The 16,792-nt window shown below is 43.1% G+C and overlaps 1 protein-coding gene across 1 annotated transcript in view; it reads right to left on the bottom strand.

The window, feature by feature from the left end:
* UTP20 (UTP20 small subunit processome component) overlaps window positions 1–13,660 on the bottom strand; it is a 92,673-nt gene extending 79,013 nt beyond the window's left edge. Inside the window, exons 1-10 of the mRNA XM_074271367.1 lie at window positions 13,468–13,660; window positions 10,722–10,802; window positions 7,813–7,879; window positions 7,555–7,687; window positions 5,913–6,101; window positions 4,729–4,810; window positions 2,954–3,091; window positions 1,512–1,667; window positions 846–992; window positions 631–765 (exon numbers count right to left, since the gene is read on the bottom strand). Coding sequence (XP_074127468.1) covers window positions 631–765; window positions 846–992; window positions 1,512–1,667; window positions 2,954–3,091; window positions 4,729–4,810; window positions 5,913–6,101; window positions 7,555–7,687; window positions 7,813–7,879; window positions 10,722–10,802; window positions 13,468–13,512 — 1,173 coding nt within the window. The 5' untranslated portion in view covers window positions 13,513–13,660. The remainder of the gene's footprint in view (window positions 1–630; window positions 766–845; window positions 993–1,511; window positions 1,668–2,953; window positions 3,092–4,728; window positions 4,811–5,912; window positions 6,102–7,554; window positions 7,688–7,812; window positions 7,880–10,721; window positions 10,803–13,467) is intronic.
* Window positions 13,661–16,792: the final 3,132 nt, after the last annotated feature.

The raw sequence follows: 16,792 nt of genomic DNA, 5'->3' as shown, positions 1-16,792 counted from the left end.
CCCAGGAGATGGACACCAGCGCCCTGCGCCTTTGGCAGGGACCTGTCGCTGCTGGCTCCCCAGGTGCTTAATTAAGCAACTTCATCAGCAAAGGGGCCGCAGTGGATTAAGCTGAAGGTCAGGAAAAGCCACGTGGGAGAGCCCAGAAAACAAGAGGGGCCGGCCCCGTCGATGCCATCGAGACAGCCCATGGTGCTGGGGTCACCCTCTGTGATCTGAGAGGAGGGGAGATACCTGAGCTCTGCTGGGCTGTGAACCCTCAGAGCACACTGGGGCCATAAGCTAACAGCAGGGGGCCCATCTGCATTCCCTGCCCCCCCCCCAATCACAGCTCCCTTTCCGCCCACACGAGCAGCTGGGACACAGTGTCAGGGAGACCATACACTAGGCACTCAAGGTGGGATGGGGACAAAAACAGAAGCAACTTGAAGCAGGAACAGAATCCCTCCTTGTCACAATGTCTCCACTATAAGGCCCCTCAAACGTGGAAAGGGGTCAGAAGACGTGGGTTCAAATCCTCACATCCCTCATCAGCAAGACAAGGGGCATCTCCTGATCCCAGGCCGTGCCCTTGCCCCGGGCAGCCTCAGGCCGCCCCCAGCCTCTGGCCCAGAATCCCAGGCCCATTACCTTTTCCACAGTTTTCCGGATGAGGGTCTCTGGCAAGGAAACATTCTCACCCAAGACTAATGCAGAAATCACTTCAAGGAGAATCTTACGGCAAGATATGGAGAGATCGGGGATGTCCAATGTTTGCAATATTGTCTGTGAGACCAAAGAACGGATTAGGCTGGCACTCAGGGCCCTCCATGGCTCATCCATAGTGGGGCTGGACGGATACTCACCGTACAAATTGCTTCGGGCTGTCCAATTTTGGAGCCACTGGCATGTCTCACCAGGATGAGGTAGATCTGCAGCAGCCTCTCCATTTGGTCCGAACCGCCCGAGCAGCGAGACTTGGACATTTTGTCCTGGAGTTCCAGGAGCGATTCCTGCCAAGGAGAGTGAAGGACAAAGGCTGGCAGGAGTGCCCCTCTGGTCACTAGCACTTTGCTTAGGAAAATGTATGTGAAGCAGGTGCTCTATGCGCTTTAACAAAGGGCCTGGCACACGGCAGGTGCTTCATAAAGGTTTATTAACTGGTTACCGATTGACTGAGACACCCTCGAAACAGCCCTATTTGCAATGTGCTTAGTTTTAATTATTATTTAGTTAAATTAATTTATATTGAACTTTAGTCAGCATAGGCCAGAAAAATCACTGCTACAGAAGGAAACAACTCTCTAGTTATACAGAATCCTCTTTTCATTTGGCCCTGTGATTTAATGGATACGGGAAGTTCTCGATGAGGAATTTCCCTCCGCCAATGCAAACTTCAGCACCTGCCCACAATCTTAGAGCCAGCTGCCTGGAATCGGTGACTTGCGTCAGATCAAAGAGCAACGTGACACAAGAAAGGCTCAAAACCAGGGGCAAGACCATCCGACAATTCCTCTAGACCAAAGGCTTACCTGCAAGCATTCCCAAAACACTCCAAAATGGTCCTTGTAGACATAGGCAGCTGAAGACTTGACCATCTGCCTGAGCGCTTCAGCCACCAGGTGCCAGGGCAACTGTGCTTTGGTCTCTGTAACTGGACCCAGCTTCCTTAGAACTACCCTGACTGCCTGGGAAAAGCCAAAGCAAAGGATACGTTAATACTTTAGCTCTTGTTTCCAAAGTTGACATAACAACAGACAATAACTGGAAGCATTCATCAAAACTTTAAAGCTGGTAAAGCTACCTGCAGATGGCTAATCTTAAACCTTGCAATAATCCTGTGAGGGAGGTGCTACTTTGCCCATTTTACAGATCAGAGAACTAAGATGGACAGAACTATCTGTGCCCAGAGTCACACAGCTAGTAAGAGTCTAAGGCGGAATTTGCACTCGGCTCTTCCTGATTCCAGGCGCCCCCAGCATGTTGCCGTCTGACTCTCTGTGACCCCAGGGACCCTAGCACAGCAGGCTCTTCTATCCCACACCATCTCCCAAAGTCTTTCCAAGCTCATGTCCATTACTGCCATGACACCATTGGCTCATCTCATCTGCTGCCCTCTCCTTCTGCTTCAATCTTTCCCAACACCAGGGTCTTTTCCAACGCAGCCCCCTCCTCCTTGTTTCACCAAAGCATTTAAGCCTCACTTCAGTACTGGATCTTCCAGGAAACAGCCTGAAGTGATTCCTAAGAACTGATCATTTGATCTTGTTGTCCAAGGGACTTTTAAACCACAAGTCATCTCCAGCACCAGAATGTCAAAGTCTTGACTCCATGGGGCTCAGCCTTTCTTGTGGTCCAGCTCTCACAGCCATGTTGCTACTACAAAATCCTTAGCTTTGACTCTACTGATCTTTGCTGACAAGGTGACATCTCTGCTTTTTAGTCTGCTGTTCAGATTTGCCATAGCTTTCCTCTTCCCATTCTCAAATTTTTTTTAGTTAGCCAGCTCATCCTTAGTTCCTTCCTTTTCACTGATTTATGGATCAAGAATCATTTCTCAATTCCCTTCCCCTAAGTCTGGCAGAGAACCAAAAATTCTGAAGCAGAAATATTTTATCAGTGCTTGGGAGAATGACTGGGGGAATTCCAGTTGCCACACCCTTTGGGATCTGGGCCAACAGCCAAAACAAACATTTCTTTAAAGAAAAGAGGCAAAAGGGATCAGACTGATAAAAGAGTATAGGGCCAACAGAAAGGCCACAGGTGAGAGCTGGAGAGAAAGGGCTATTCCCAGAGCGAGCGACTGAAGTGATTTGATGCCCGAGACTGGTATCAGAGAACCAGAAGTTGTAATGAACAAGTACAATTCCCTCTCCAGCTCGCCTCTTCTCTCACTTCCCTTCACCCTCACTCCCCAAGTCATTCTTTACTTCTTTTCATCCCCCCATCCAATCCTTTCCCCTCCCTTATTTACCTTGGATGCACAGGAGTGGAACATATTTCTAACTCCTTTGCACATTTCAAAAAGTAATTGTCCAACACCTTCCACTTTTGTGGGATGTTTGCCAAAGTCAAGAAACATTAAATTAAAGAGGGCGTCTTGATCCGAAACCTAGAGAAAAAAAACCCCAAACAAATGTCATTCAAACGTACAACTTATAACAAATCAACTTCTTATTTTATGTGTAAACTGTTTCAGGTATATTTAACACAGGAAAATAAATATTTAAAGGTTCAAAAAATGATCTCAAATTGTTACAACTAAGTATATATACCCTTATAGAAACACTGACCAAAAGACCTGCGACCTGAACATTCACACCAATCACAATTAGCTCATCATATAAGGCAACACTCTTGCCTCTCAAAAGAAATCACACTGATTCATACTTACATATGATTTACAAACTATAATGGGGACAAATATGCCGTGGCTTTCACTACAAAGCACAACATACACTAACATTACTAACCGCCAACTGAGTTCATGCCTAAAATCATCTGTCAAAGTGCACTACAACTCTCCTTATCTCATAATCAATAAGCACTGATTAAGCTCTCGCTACATGGCATGTGCTGTGCCATGGGCTCAGTGAAAACATGCTTTCCATGTCCCCTAGAGCCTGCCACCTGGCATCCCTCGTTGGCAAGGCCCTGCCCAGAATGGGACCCCAGATCTTTCCTGCTCTTCGCCTTCCCCCTAGACAGCACCCTTATGGTGACACCCTTATGGGTGTCATCTGCCCCAAAGAGACTCTAAGGCCAAAGGGAGGGACTCAGTTTGATTTTGCTTTTGTTTGTACTCTTGGCAGTTAGCACAGAGTCTGGCACACACATAGTAAATGCTCTATCTAGCCAGCTAACTACCCAAAGGACTAAATATGACTTAAATCAAAAGCAGTCTTTCATATACTAAAAAGTGCTTACTAATCTGAAGAAGCATGAAAGGAAAACCCAAATGGTGTCACTGAATTCTAAGAAATGAATTAAGCCCTAGGAGAAATTCAGTTGAATTCCAATGGACCAATATTTCCTAAGCATCAATAACCCACCAGACCCTGGGCGAGGCTGGGGGTACAAAGACAAAATAAAAAGCTCTCCAGCCTGGCTCTCCTCCTAGTGTACTGAGGCCATGCAGCTGCCATCTATCACCTTCTTATTTAATATTCTGACAACTGTATTTCTGTCGTTGGTTTCCTTGGTAGTCTTAAACATTCTATTTCATGCATCTGAAAACATTTCATGCATCCCCAAACTGATACCTGGAGGTACCCTGCACCAGAATACACAAAGCCTACTCTGGGAAGCAAGGACACAAGGGGACCGAATGGGGAAAAAGGCACAAGGACCAACATCTGACTGGGAGATCCAGAAGGGCCCTGGTGCCTGGGGATCTAAGATCTCATTCATGAGGGCATCCCCTCCACCAACGCCTGCCTGCAGTGTCCACCTGCATCCACATCCTCCTCTCTCCCTGTCCGGGGGACTGGGACCTAGCTCCTGTTCCCTTTACATTGTCTCGTGGGCTGTCTCATCAACTCCTCCCTCACTCTGGCTTGCCAACCAGTCTGTTTTCCCCTGTTGACGGCAGCTGTTTCTGCTGTCAGTCCTGATCCCTACTGCCTGCCTGTGCCTATGTGGAACTGAACCTAATTTAGAGCAGGGGCAGAAACTGCTTCTAAGTCTATGAAGGCATCTATTCTTGAATAAGCCATTTCATAAACACTTAAAAGAAATAAGAGAGCTTACCTTTCTCATCAAAAATGTAAAACTTTCTGCTGCAAAATTTCTTATATGTAATTTGTGGTGAGCCAGGAGTGTACTGTATAAACTGAAAGAGAAGTGAGAGATTCTTGATAACCAATAGCCTGATTGTTCAATACATTAGACATTCTTTCAAGGACAAGTAGAGGCCCCCAAGGAGGGGGCCTTTTATCCATCTCATTGGGGAGAGCAGAAATACACATTTAGTCATGAAAGCCAAATGAGAAACACAGAAAAATCAATGTCACAGAATCGCACAAAGGTTCTATTAAGGGATTTTTTGGATTTCTGCCCAGCTATGTTCCAGTTAGGAGGCAAGGAGTACTGGAAGTCCTTGGTGGGGAGAGAGGCCTCCCGGAGCCTCCGCCAGTGCCCTCTGGGCGTGTGGACATATGGGCTTGCTGTGGATTCTGTCTCCATATAGTTTACTGTCCCTGCCTGGGAGTCCTGGGAATGGCTAAGACCTCTGGGAGTTTAGAAAGGTCAGAATATTGACCACTCCAAGTTCTGGGGCTGGGCTCCACAGTGGGATGTGAGGCAGCAGCCACAGCTCCAGACACAGATTTAGCACCATGGCTCAGCCACTGGGGGAAGTGAACCTGGTGTGTCTCACAGTAAATGCTCCAAGAGCCATCCCTTTGCCCAAGGACTGAGGAGATAAGCAGGAGACTGTGACTGAACCCACTCCTGTAGGCACTATGTCTTTGTGTATAAATACACAGCTTTGCCCCGCGGTACATTGATGTGCCATCCTAGTCAACAGTCCTTTGCAAAGGCTCATTCTTAATAAGCAGTTAAATGGCCCTAGGGCCCTGCTAATCACAGGCAGTAAACTCTGGGGAGAACACAGTGGAATGGAGGCTCAAGCCAACAAGTGGCCCTCACCCCCTAACCCCTCAGGGAACAAAACACAGAGGGGAAGAGAAAGCCTTGCTTAGTGGCTTAATCTGACCATGAGAGTGAGAGCTGGGATAAAGGATCCTCAGGGCTACATCAGAATGTCAAAGAATCAGCTGTTGTGTTCTTTTTTAAAACTGATTGCAAAATATGCTGTTACATGTCAAAAGGAAGAGGGTTTGGAGTATTCCATCATAAGAGATCCGGCTAAAGAGGTAGCCCAGAGGCAAACAAAAACCAGGGAAGCCCAAACAAAACAAAGAAAAAATTACCTGTATATATTTGGCATGTCCTTGACCATAAGTCTCCAGAGGTACTTGTAAAGGTAAGAGAGGGAAGTAAAAGCCCATTCTAACAACTCGGTGTCCTGGGTCTCTAGAATTGCTGTGATGGCCAGGAAAAAATCTTTAAAATTTGGATAGAAGTCAGTCTGCAGATCCCGAGCCAACTGAACAACCAGGCTGCATTGGAAATAATAAAAAGGCATAATGATGTCACAAGACTAAGAATCCAAAATCTCCTGGTATCTGGAGCATAAGCAGTAAGGTGAGAGGGGAAGTGCTCTGTGACCCCTGGCCTGTCAGTAACCTTTGGGGGCCCTAGGAAACTTCCTAGACTACAAATTGCAGAAAATGGATAAATATGCCTTGGTAGAGGCAAATTTAACCTCATTTCTGTATTTTCATAAAATTGTAGGTCTGGCCCTCCCTACTGGCCCAGAAAAATAAAGTTAAAAGGGGGGCAGAAGGGAAAGAGAGAATGCTGGCTCAAAGAATATGAAAATGTCTTCCAAATATCAAAGTATTTACAAATTAGTGCTTAATCAAACATTAAAAAATTCTTCCTATCAGTCTGACCAAAAAAAAAAAAAAAAAAAAAATTAAATAAAACATTGGATCAGACAAGTGCTGCTTTTTCTATTTACATCAAGAAAAATATTAATTCAGTAATTTTATCACACAGAACTAGGAGTTGGAGGGTTTTTTTAAGCTCTCTCTTCCTCTTCCCCTCTACCCCCATACATACATACACACACACACACACACACACACACACACACACTGAAAATTTAAAGATATACGTGTATCTTATATATTATGATATGCTATATATTGCCCATTATATATACACACCCATATATATTCACGTGTGTATTTAAATTAAAAAAAAAAAAAAAAAAAAAAAAAAAAAGATTTTCTAATCAAAACCCAAGCAGTTGTTAATGATATAAAATGGCAACATTCCTGGTATGAACTGAAAAAGATTTACCCTTTAGTCAAGCTTTTCCAAATTCCTTTTTTGTTAATTTTAAAAACTCAAGTAACTAGATGCTTAGGAAAATACACACACACACACACACACACACACACACACACACACACACACACACACACAGCTATGTTATAACATATTATGTATAATTATATTATAAATATATTTTTACCACAGCTGTAAATCAATGTTCTGTATAAATGACAACTATTTTAATATTCAAATAGTACATGATAAAGAGTAGATTTTTCTTGTTTCTGACTCACAAACCATTGATAATTATTAATTGTCATACTTCAAGGACCTGTGACTTTTGTAGGTCACAGGATCACAGAGGGCCTTAATAAGAAGTCTGTTTCCAGTTGTACTCCTACACCCTCTGGCTTATAACACTTGTTAGTACTAAATGTCCAAAGACATAGTCTTTGGGAACAAAGTCAGATCTAGGACTTGAGAAAGACTTTTGGTAAGAGAACTGTGTCATAAGTCACTACGTTCCTGTCCATCTCCATTAAAAGACTGCAGAGCCTTCCCAAGGGAGATGGGACTGCTTTCATGCTCTGGTGGGGTAACCTCTTTCTTGAATCTGCAAGTTGTGCTTGAGGGACTTCACCGGAGAGCCTAAAGAGAGCCTCCACTTACTCCAAAAGTGGCTGATAGGCCAGGCTGTGCTTGATCTGCAGGTGGGATTTCAAGCTCAGGACAATCTCACTCTGATGGTAAACCAGCTGATTGAATGACTGACACTTGCCAACAACTTCTTTGTAAAATTTCCCTAAAAGGGGAGAGACAGAAAGGAATTACTCTCATTATTATATAGTAATACAGTAATTTACTTATTAACAGAAACATCCATTGCCATGACTGGTGAATTTATCAGGCAACTTTAATAGAACATACCAAAATGCTCAGTGAGGTTCAATTCTCTCCATTTCTGTAGTCCTTCATAAAAATAGGTTTCCACCTCCTAGAAAACCAAAATATTGCATTAGTCAGACAAGCCATGTGAAAATCCTCTGATACAAGCACAGTTAGTGATGTAACAAAGGCAACACGTCAAGTAAGAACTGAAAATGATTTATACCTTAGGCAAGTCTTTCCAAATTGCACATTTCTTTTTTGTTGATTTTAAAAATACAAAAGAGGTTGTTCAGGAAAACTTTAGAGCAGCTAAAAATCAACAGTTACTACTATCTTTGTACTGAGATTTAATCTATATAATATTTGATTAATATAACTTAATTTTAATATAAATGCCCTATTCTCTTTCTATCTATTGGTTCTTTCCCTACAGCTTTCAAATGTACTCAAAGCTCCTCCATCCTTGAAAAACCCTCACTAGATAGACCCTGTGAGCCCCTCAAGTGATCATCCTCTATCTCTTTCTTTCCTTTTCTAGACAAACTAGTCATTGCCTCTACTTCCTCTCACTCATTCCTCCACTGAAACTACTCTATCTGAAGTTAGTAATGATTTCTTAATTGTTAAACCTGATGGTTTGTTCTCAGTCCTCATGCATACATCCACATCTGTCTGTCTCTCTCTGTGATTTCATCAGCTCTCATGGATTTAACTATCATACTTACACAGATGACGTAAAGAATTATGGCATTTTCTTCCTCAACCACTATCTCCAGGAAAGTCAAGTTCCCACATTATCAATACACCCTAACCCCTAAAATTTGCCTGACAAACTCCCTAAAAACCATATGCAAAAAGCAAAAAAAAAAATTTAAAAACAAAACCAGACACTTTATTTTAAGAAATCATAAAAGGAAACTGTCCAGATCTATTAGAACCAGGAGGAAAGAAAAAGATGGAAAGAAATCACCAGTCTGCCTGAAAAGCATCTCCAAAGTTAAAGTCGCAGGAATATCACAGCCAAAATCCAAACTCCCAAATCAAAGGAAAAACTAACAAATATCCAGATAGACACTGTTCAAGTACCATGGAATCAGTGAGAAACACATATGACTTAGCAGCTTCTACTAAAAATGAGAGTTCGGAATATAAAGCATTCTAAAAAGGAAAAGATACAAGATTACAAATAAAAATAAATTATCCTGAAAGACAGGATATATCATCTAAAAGGAGAAACAAACCTTGAATGAACAGAGGACTTGGAAACACAACATAAATTCAAGGATCAAGAGAAACATACAAGAGTCAATTTAAGTGGGTAATTAGGAGCAATTTGCGGATGACGTGGTGCTAACATTCTAATGGTGTTAGATCCATTAGATCTAACAAGTATCCCATCAACTCTGAATGGTCTGCAAAGGGCACTGAGGGAGAAGGGAAGGAAGGAGGGATAGAATTTGGAATATGAAACATAAAAAAAAGAGATTGTTTTAACACGTATTTGGGGGAAAAATAGCATTTTTAAAAAATGTACATTTCAGAAATGCTGACAAACAGAAAAGCAGAATAATTTTGAATTACATAAAAATTACTTTTTTAAAAATTACTTTAAAAAAGTGAAAAGAATGAAATAGATTTACCATTTCATACAGAATTCTTTTGGATGTTCTGCTCTGTGTATGGCTATGATCTTTTTAGACATTTCAAATACAAAAAAATTTAAATTAAAATTTTTAAAATTAAACTGAATTTTAAATTAAAATTCCTTTAAAAGAAAATCATGTGGTGCTTTTAATGATCCTGCACCAAACACCTCCATCTTTGGCTTTAGTTTCCCAATGCTATCTTCTGACTAAGAATTATGCACACCACACAAGTTGCAGAATCAAAATTACAAAAAAGTCAAAGGAAGATGCATAAGGCTTACAAAGCCTCGCTGGGATCCAATCCAGGATCTGCCCCTTCCTCCAAATGGGATTCTACGTGAATTACTTCCCTTCCACAATTGTAATCCTAGGCTTCTAGTGAAGGGATTCAGAAAAACCTGCAAAGACCTGCAGGAACAGATATTTAGAACAGATATTTACTGAGTGATATAAGCAAGACCAGGAGGACAATGAATACACTGATCACAGTGATATAAAGGAAAGACCAAGTGTGTCCAATTAAGACTGCCCAGGGTTGACAGCAGTCAATCACACTTCCTGCCTCTTGGCAGAGGATGGACTGGAGAGGCAGAATATGAAACACATCTTTGGACACAGCTGAAGTACTGACTTGTTCTGCTTCATTATATTTGTTATAAGGGAGGACATTCTTTGGAGGAAGGGAGATAGTGAAGGGATGTATTAACAATACAAAAAAAATTCTATCATTGAAATATTTAAACCTATCTTTGTACTGAAAATGTTACAATGGGTATGTGGTTACTAGTATGCTGAATTTAATGTGTATTTTTAAAAAGAAATTGAAGATAACAAGTTTGTGGTTTCCTATACAATCTCCTTTCTTGTTCTCTGGACATTGAAAAAGTTATTATTTGTAGATAACTGCTAAATTTGTAATCAAAAAAGGGAAATATTTTTTCAAAAAGACATTGGTAACAGAGAACATACTATGGCAGTTCATTTGATTTTGGAAAAGAACTCTAGTCCAGCCTTCTGGGGTCAGGCTAGGGAAGGCATTTTTAGAGGTTTGGAATTAAAACTCAGACAGCAAAAGTTTCCCCAAGGAGAAGTAAAAGAGGAGGGCAAGAGACGAGAAGCCAGAGGAAGCAGTTAGGTAGGCTCTTGGGGAATTTAATTCATAAGCTCTGAAGTAATGACCATCTTGCATTATACTTGGTCAAAATATAATCAACCTGAAAACTCTTCCACACACACACCAGCAGGAATCTTTCTTAAAAACCCTTCAATAACGAAAACATTTGTCATAGATGGCTTTCTTACCTCGTCATAACTGGCAGTCCGATCAATCCGATGGATGATATCGATATTAACATTCCCAAGTCGCTCAGCAAATGTAAGAAACTGAAAACGGAAAGCAGACAGGATGGTCGCAGATACATTAAACCATTAGGAAGTACACCACATGAGTTTGGGCTACTAGGATTACATACATGGGTTTGCTTTCATGAATTTTACTTGTCTAAAAATCCCCTGCTTTAAGGAAGGCACCGTGGTCTGGTGGACAGAGCAAGCAACTTGGACTCAGGAAGTCCCAAGGCCAAATCCATCTCCAACACTTTTTAGACAGGTGACCTTTAACCTCTTTCTTTTTTTTCCCCCTGAGGCTGGGGTTAAGTGACTTGCCCAGGGTCACACAGCTAGGAAGTGTTAAGTGTCTGAGACCAGATTTGAACTCGGGTCCTCCTGAATTCAGGACTGGTGCTCTATCCACTGTGCCACCTAGCTGCCCCCTAACCTCTTTCAATCTCAGTTTCCTCACTGGTAAAATAGGGTTACCAATAGCACCTATCTTCCAAGTTTGTAGACAATAAAATGAGATAATATTCATAAAGAGTTTTGTAAACTTTAAAACATTATATAAATACTAGCTACTCTCACATGACACTCATAAAACCTCCTATGTCCCAAGACAAAGGATAAAGTGAGGTATTTCTAAAGCATTCTGTAATCCTTAAAGTACTATATAAATTCTAGCTATCATTATTATCAATAATGATGATGATAAAAGAGCTTATATATATATGTATAAAATGATATGATAAAAGCTTATATACATATATATATATATATATATATATAATAATGATGATGATAAAAGAGCTTGGAAAATTAAATGAGACATTTTGCAAACCTTCTCTATACAAATGCTATTGTTATTCATTAAACATAAAAGCTCCTACCTCCAAGACTGTGAAGGGAGAAGGGTGACAAAAGGGTGGGGGAGGAGATAGTTTTTTTATTAATAGTTTTTATTTACCAGATATACACATGGGTAATTTTACAACCTTGACCATTGCCAAACCTTTTGTTCTAATTTTTCCCCTCCTTCCCCCCCCCAGATGGCAGGTTGACCAATACAGAGATAATATTCCTAAAGCGCTTTGTAAATCTCTTTATAAATTCGACTATTAATACATAATTATAAGAGCAGCTAGTTCCAAGATTGTGCAATAAAAATGAGATATTTCTAAAGTGCTTTGTAAACCTTTATTTAAAAAAAAAAAAAAAAAAAAAAAAAAAAGAAAGAAAGCTATTATTAAATGATCATAAGAGCAGCTACTTCCCAGACTGGGGGGTGGAGGGGAAAAAGAAAAAAGAGACGTCGGTAAAACACTTTGCAAATCGGCTCCATGTAAATTCTATTATTATTCAACAATCACAAGAGCAGCTCCTTCCAGGCTTGCGGGTGAATGAGATGTTTCTAAAGCACTTTACAAGCCTTCTCCATAGAAAGCTACTATTATTAAATAATCATAAGAGCAGCTACTTTCCAGACTGGGGGGAGGGGTAAAAAAATTGAGACATCTGAATTAGAACAGAAGGTATGGCAAGGGTCAATGCTGTAAAATTACCCATGCATATATCTGGTAAATAAAAACTTAAAATATACACATAAAAAAATTGAGACATCTGAAAAACACTTTGCAAATATAAATATTTATTTTGCAAATAAAAATCTCCATATAAATGCTATTATTATTCAATAATCACAAGGGCAGCTCCGCCCAAGATTATGCAGGAAGTCAGGTATTTCTAAAGCGCTTTGCAAACCTCCATATAAATGCTATTATTATTAAATAATCACAGGAGCAGCTACTTCCAAGACTGTACGGGGAAATGAGAGATTTCTGACGTTTCTCCATATAATTTTAATTATGTTATTAAATTATTAAGTAAGGGTAAGAGCGGCTACTTCCCAGACGGGAGGGGAGGGGAGGGGAACGAGCCCCGCACGGCGCTCGGCGCACCTCCCGGCGCCAGGTAACCGCCAGCTGCGGAGTCCCGCCGTCATCAGTACGGATGACAGCGGCCGGGTCTCCGGGCCGCGCGGACGAGACGAGCGAGGCGGGCTTAAGCATCCGCAGCAGAGGTCGGAGTGCTGCGGCAGGACCGCTTTTACTTTCAGGCGGAATGACAAGCGCTCCCACCCCGGGGACGTTCCCCAAACATCCGGCCCGCGGCTCGGGAGGAGCCCGGCGGGGTCCCCGTTAGACGGAGGGCCCCGGAGGGCAGGGCCACCAGGGGGGCGGCAGGGAGCCGGGAGGATGCTCCGAGGCGGGATCCGGAAGGCGCCGCGGGCTGGGGCGGCCCCCGCCGAGGCTCCCGCCCGGCGGCTGGAAGCTCCCCGGGCCAGGGGCTTAGGGTGCCCGGCAGGAACCCGAGCAGGATAGGTGGGAAGGGAACTAAGGAGCGGCCGGGAAGGACAGGACGCCCTTGGCCAGCGGGGAGGCTGGGCCCTCGGTTCTCTGAGAGGGGAAACTGAGGCGGAGGAAGCGCCGCGCGCGAGGCAGGGACGCGCCGATCGGGGCTGCGGGCTCCCGGGGGATCCGCGCCCGCCCCTCCCTCATTCCCGAGAAGGAGGCTGAGGCCGCGCGCCTCTCCCCGCCCCCGCCCGGGCCCGGCTGCGCCGCAGCCTTTCGCAGGCCTCGGAGCAGCCCCCAGCCCCGCTCCCGCCCGAGATCGCCGCCTCGGCCCCGGCCCAGGCCGGTCAGGGCCCCGTACTCACCCGGTACGTGTTCTCCGTCTTGTGGGCAAAGGGTTTCGGCTTCATGGCTGCGGGCGCCGGCAGGGTCCGCGGACCGAGAAGTGGGGCTGGCGGGAAGGGGGCGGGCGAGCCGAGGGCGGAGACAGCCTCCGAGACCCTAACGCCGCGGGGGGTCCTCGCTCACGTGCGCACCCGGACTCTGGGCGCCGCCATGACCGAGGGGCGGGGCCGCGGGAGAGACGTCACGTGGGGGGACGGAAGCGCTCGCACGGGGCGGGGCCCTTTCCCTGGGAGGGACGGGAGCGAGTAGGGGGAAAGGGGCGGGGCCCGGAGGGAGGGAGAAAGGCCCGGGAAGAGCTTGCCTAGGATTTGCTGCTTCTAAAGCTAGCGCTGCAGTGCATCTATGCAACCCCCTCATTGTACAGATGGGGAAACTGAGGCAGGGGTGATTAAATGGCCTAAAACCATGGACCTAGAGAGTGCTGCAGGGGACCTTAGAGGGCATGCATCTATGCAACGCCCTCATTTTACAGATGGGGAAACTGAGGCAGGGGTGATTAAATGGCCTAAAACCACGGACCTAGAGAGTGCTGCAGGGGACCTTAGAGGGCATGCATCTATGCAACTCACTTTACAGATGGGGAAACTGAGGCACAGAGCGCAGAAGTGCCCAATGACTCACAATAGCAGAACTGTGATTTGCTCTTAGTTCCCCTGGCCTCAACCCCATGGCTCTGTAGCCCATGCTAGAATGTTCTCTTTTACTAAGTCAAGCGTAAACCTTTTTACTAACCTTCTTCACCTTGTTTTCATGTCTGTCCTTACCCAATCTTGCCCCGCCTGCTTCCTCCATTCCAATCAGAGTAACTCATGCCAGGATTTCCTCACTCTGGCCCTTTGCTCACATCTCCAGGTTTCCTCTGCAAAAGGAAAACTACCAGAATTTGGAAACCTCAAGGGATTATATGATTATCAGAAATAAATGAGCCAGGAAATCATCTCTATTGGAGTTCCTTGTTAGGAGGGGTGCCGTGTAAACCCAAGCTATGTTTGTATTAGAATCATGACAAGTTGGGCAAGTTTTAGGTTGTGGTTCCGGAAGTGGTAACATCCTTACCACCAGCATGCAAACCCTCAGAACTAGCTCCGAAAGCAGCAGCACGAAAAAACCTGAAGCTTGGCGCCAGGCCCCCCCACCCCAGGTGAACAGAACCTGATTTTAACACAAAGTTCGAACAGCCACATCAAACTGGGCCATGGAAACTCCTTTAGTGGCAGAGGAGAGGGAGACAATAATGTGAAGAAAAAAAAGCCACAAATAAAGCCTCAAAGAAAACTGCTAATCGGACCTATATACAACAGGAATTCCTGGAAAGGTTAAAGAAAGAAATCATAGCAGTAGTGGAAAATGGGGGAAGAAATGAAAGAGATGCAAGAAAATCATGAAAAGATTGGTCAGAGAGGCACAAATAATAGTAATAACTTGAATTATTTTGAAAATACCACTCCGTTTTCACGGAATGATTCTCAGTTGTTTTTTTTTTTTTTCTCTCTATAAAATAAAGGGGTTGGAAATGGTTTCTGACATCCCATCTCGCTGTGGCCTTGGCATTCTTTGAGGCGAGAGAATGCATTGTAGGCATGAGGGACTGAAAGAGGCAAGAAATAATATATTGTATAAGAGGCAGAAAATAGGTCCGTTTGTCCAGAATGTATAACACGTAACGGGGAGATAACATAAAACCCATCCTGAAAGGCTTCAAATGCCAAGTCAATCAATTAGTAAACATTTATAAAGCCCTGATTTTGTCAATGTCTCTGAGTTCTCATCAGTTTGGATGTCCCCTCCAGTTTTACAAATCATACTCCCCCATTTGCTAACTCATCCCTTCTGCCGTTGGTCCATCATTCTTCCACATGGGGAGGGTACCCGATCCTAAGATCCAGCCTTGCTCTTTCTCTTGACTTTACAAGATGCCTCGGGGGCAAGGTTGCCCACCTGCAATCTGTCCCTGTTACATTTGACCTACATATCTCCCTTTGGTGAATGTTTGCCTTGTAATTTTCTTTATTCCATTTCTTTTACCTTTCTTCTTTGTTCTAAGATACACTTATACATCTGGTGTACTTGTGTGATACTTATTTTAATTTCTTCAAAGACCATTATGTTCTAGCCTCCTAAGCAACAGAAATAGCTGTACACACAGGTTGCTTTATTGTTGCTACGTGGCTACAGCCCCTATTTGTTTTTAAAAGCTCTTTATTTTCAAAACATATTCTTAAATAGTTTTCAACATTCACCCTCGAAAAACCTTGTATTGCAAGTATTTTTCTCCCTCCTTTTCTTCCCCCCTTCCCTACACTGCAAATAATCCAATATATAAACATGTACAATTCTTCTATACATATTTATACGATTATCTTGCTGCACAAGAAAAATCAGATCATAAAGGGAAAAAATGAGAAAGAACACAATATGCAAGCAAACAACAACAAAAGATGAAAATAACCTGTTGTGATCCACACTCAGTCCCCGGGCTCTCTTTGGGTACAGGTGGTTATCTTCATCACAAGACTGGAACTTACCTGAATCACCTAGCTTTGAAAAGCATCACAATAGATCATCTTATAATCTTGTTGCCGTGTACAATGATCTCCTGGTTCTGCTCATTTCACTTATAATCAGTTCATATAAATCTCTCCAGGCTTTTCTGAAATCATCCTGCTGATCGTTTTTTATAGAACAATAATATTCCATAACACTCATATACCACAATTTATTCAGCCATTCTCTAATTGATGAGCATCCACTCAGTTTCCAGTTTCTTGCCACTAAAAAGAGGGCTGCCACAAACATTTTTGCACATGTGGGGCGTTTCCCCTTTTTTATGATTTCTTTGGGACATAGACCCAGTAGAGACACTAAAACTCCTATTTTTTTTTTTAAAGATAAACATTTACACTTCTGAGATTTTTCTGTAGATATTGTTAGTTATAGCTTCCCTGTTACTTAAATGATGACATCATTGCTTCTAGGAGCATGCCCATATGAAATCTGATTTTCTGATATCTATAGCCAAATGCATTTATTATACACTTAGATCTCCTTCCCAAGTAATTCAGTACAAAATAAAAACATTGTAATAAGTACTTGCTACGGGTCAGACAAGAGGTGGTGTGTCATAGTAGTTGGAGAACATCTGAGTCAGGGTAACTTGAATTCAAGTCAAGCTTCTTACACATCCTGGGTGACTTTAGGTCAATCATTCTAACTTCTAAGAATGCCCTGGCAATGAAACTGCAGATTCCATTATTATTCTGTGTTGGTGTTGGTAGGAGTTTCCTC

This window comes from Sminthopsis crassicaudata, chromosome 5 (genome assembly GCF_048593235.1).
Source record: "Sminthopsis crassicaudata isolate SCR6 chromosome 5, ASM4859323v1, whole genome shotgun sequence".
NCBI classification, from domain to species: domain Eukaryota; kingdom Metazoa; phylum Chordata; class Mammalia; order Dasyuromorphia; family Dasyuridae; genus Sminthopsis; species Sminthopsis crassicaudata.
Note: the sequence above shows the minus strand (reverse complement) of the source record. Positions and strands in the feature narration are given on the sequence as shown.